Below are 1601 nucleotides of genomic sequence, written 5' to 3'. Positions count from 1 at the left end.
AAAAAAAAAAAAAGTTAGAAAAACTAGCCAAGTGTTGTGGCAGATGCCTATAGTCCCAGCTGGTCAGGAGGCTGAAGCAAGAGGACTGTTTGAACCCAAGAGTTTGAGATTGCTGTGAGCTATTATGATGCCATGACACTGTGCCCAGAGTGAGAATCTGTCTCCAAAAAAAAAATTGGCTCACAAGAAATAGATTTCATAAGACTCTGTAGGCTACAGGGAATGCTTGAGTCTTTGAAAATAAATGTGCCATTGTCTGTTTTGCAACTTAAAAAGATAATGGGGGGCAGTACCCATAGCTCAGTGGGTAGGGCGCCAGCCACATACACTGAGGGCTGGCGAGTTCGAACCCAGCCCTAAAAATAATGACCACCGCAACAAAAATGCCTATACTCCCAGATACTTGGGAGGCTGAGGCAAGAAAATCACTTAAGCCCAGGAGTTTGAGGTTGCTGTGAGCTGTGACACCATGGCACTCTACCAAGGGCACCATAATGAAACTGTCTAAAAAAAAGAAAAAAATTAACGGCAGAAATTTACAGATAATGCAACAAGTCACATGAGAGTCACAGATTCTAATGAGAGTCTTGGCAGTGGAAAGGCAGGTGGACAGGCTCCCGGTATCTGGGAGGGACATCAAGATGGTCTGAATGGGAAATGAAGGTAATGAGGATAAGTCTTAGAATTAATAGGATTAGGATGTTTTTATAGACATTACTTGATGATTGAGTTAATCATACTCAGTAATGCATGACCTGGTATCATTAGTTCCATTCCATTCCTCATCCTTTTTCCAGAGATCCTCTGAAATGGAAAGATGCTTTACCAGCAGAAGGCAGTGGTTAGGGTAGAGACACATATACACTCAGAAGGAATCTGCCTGGAGCAAGTCTGGCCACCAAGAATTTTAAAGAGTTCCCCACAAAAACCAGAAGGAAATAAAAGCACTTTATGCTCTGGGTTTTTTCCCTTCATTTTTTGCAGCAAAGCTAAGGATATAATTATATTATCCAGACTGTCTTTCCCTTAGAGTTCTAGTTGCAAAGTGGGTTGCACCTATGAGATGCATTTGATGGTCTTGGAAGAGAAGTGAGACAGAGGTCACCATCCTATTTATGGAATCATGGCATTTCCTAGGCATGGCATCTCCGGGGCCTGAGCTGGGGCAGGCCCACTGCTTCCTGATCATTGGGTACCAACGGAAGCTTCATGTTCCTGAAATTGTCTTCTTCGCTGGAGATGATCCCACCTACACCCTACCTTTCCAGCCTTTAGAGACACCTATATAAATATAGTTACCTATATTCAATTTCTGGAGAGGTTTTCTCTTAAAATTGGACCGGAAGTGATATTACCACCACTTGAGACATTTTAAAATGTAGAAATTAAAAGATTTCCACTATAAAGAAGAGCAAAAGCACTCACCCTAGATATTTTAGGTTACAAAATGGATTCTTCAAGGCCTTACAGAGAAACCACAATCCAGTAGTTATGCAGTTGAGACCCAGGTCCAAACTTGTTAGGCTGGAGTGTCCCTGGAATAGCTTTGAGAGATGTTTGCAGCCAAGTCTGGAAATGTTGCATTGCCGTAACACCAGGGT

The 1601-nt window shown here is 42.3% G+C and overlaps 1 protein-coding gene across 1 annotated transcript in view; it reads right to left on the bottom strand.

Annotated features, from left to right (window-relative positions):
* Positions 1-1601, bottom strand: part of LOC100943520 (NACHT, LRR and PYD domains-containing protein 7) — a 23604-nt gene that overhangs the window by 3078 nt on the left and 18925 nt on the right. Inside the window, exon 8 of the mRNA XM_012813437.1 lies at positions 1429-1601. Coding sequence (XP_012668891.1) covers positions 1429-1601 — 173 coding nt within the window. The remainder of the gene's footprint in view (positions 1-1428) is intronic.

Source organism: Otolemur garnettii, unplaced genomic scaffold (assembly GCF_000181295.1).
Source record: "Otolemur garnettii isolate 467f Iridium unplaced genomic scaffold, OtoGar3 scaffold00264, whole genome shotgun sequence".
Lineage (NCBI taxonomy): Eukaryota > Metazoa > Chordata > Mammalia > Primates > Galagidae > Otolemur > Otolemur garnettii.
The sequence above is the reverse complement of the archived record's forward strand: the minus strand, read 5'-3'. Positions and strand labels throughout refer to the sequence as shown.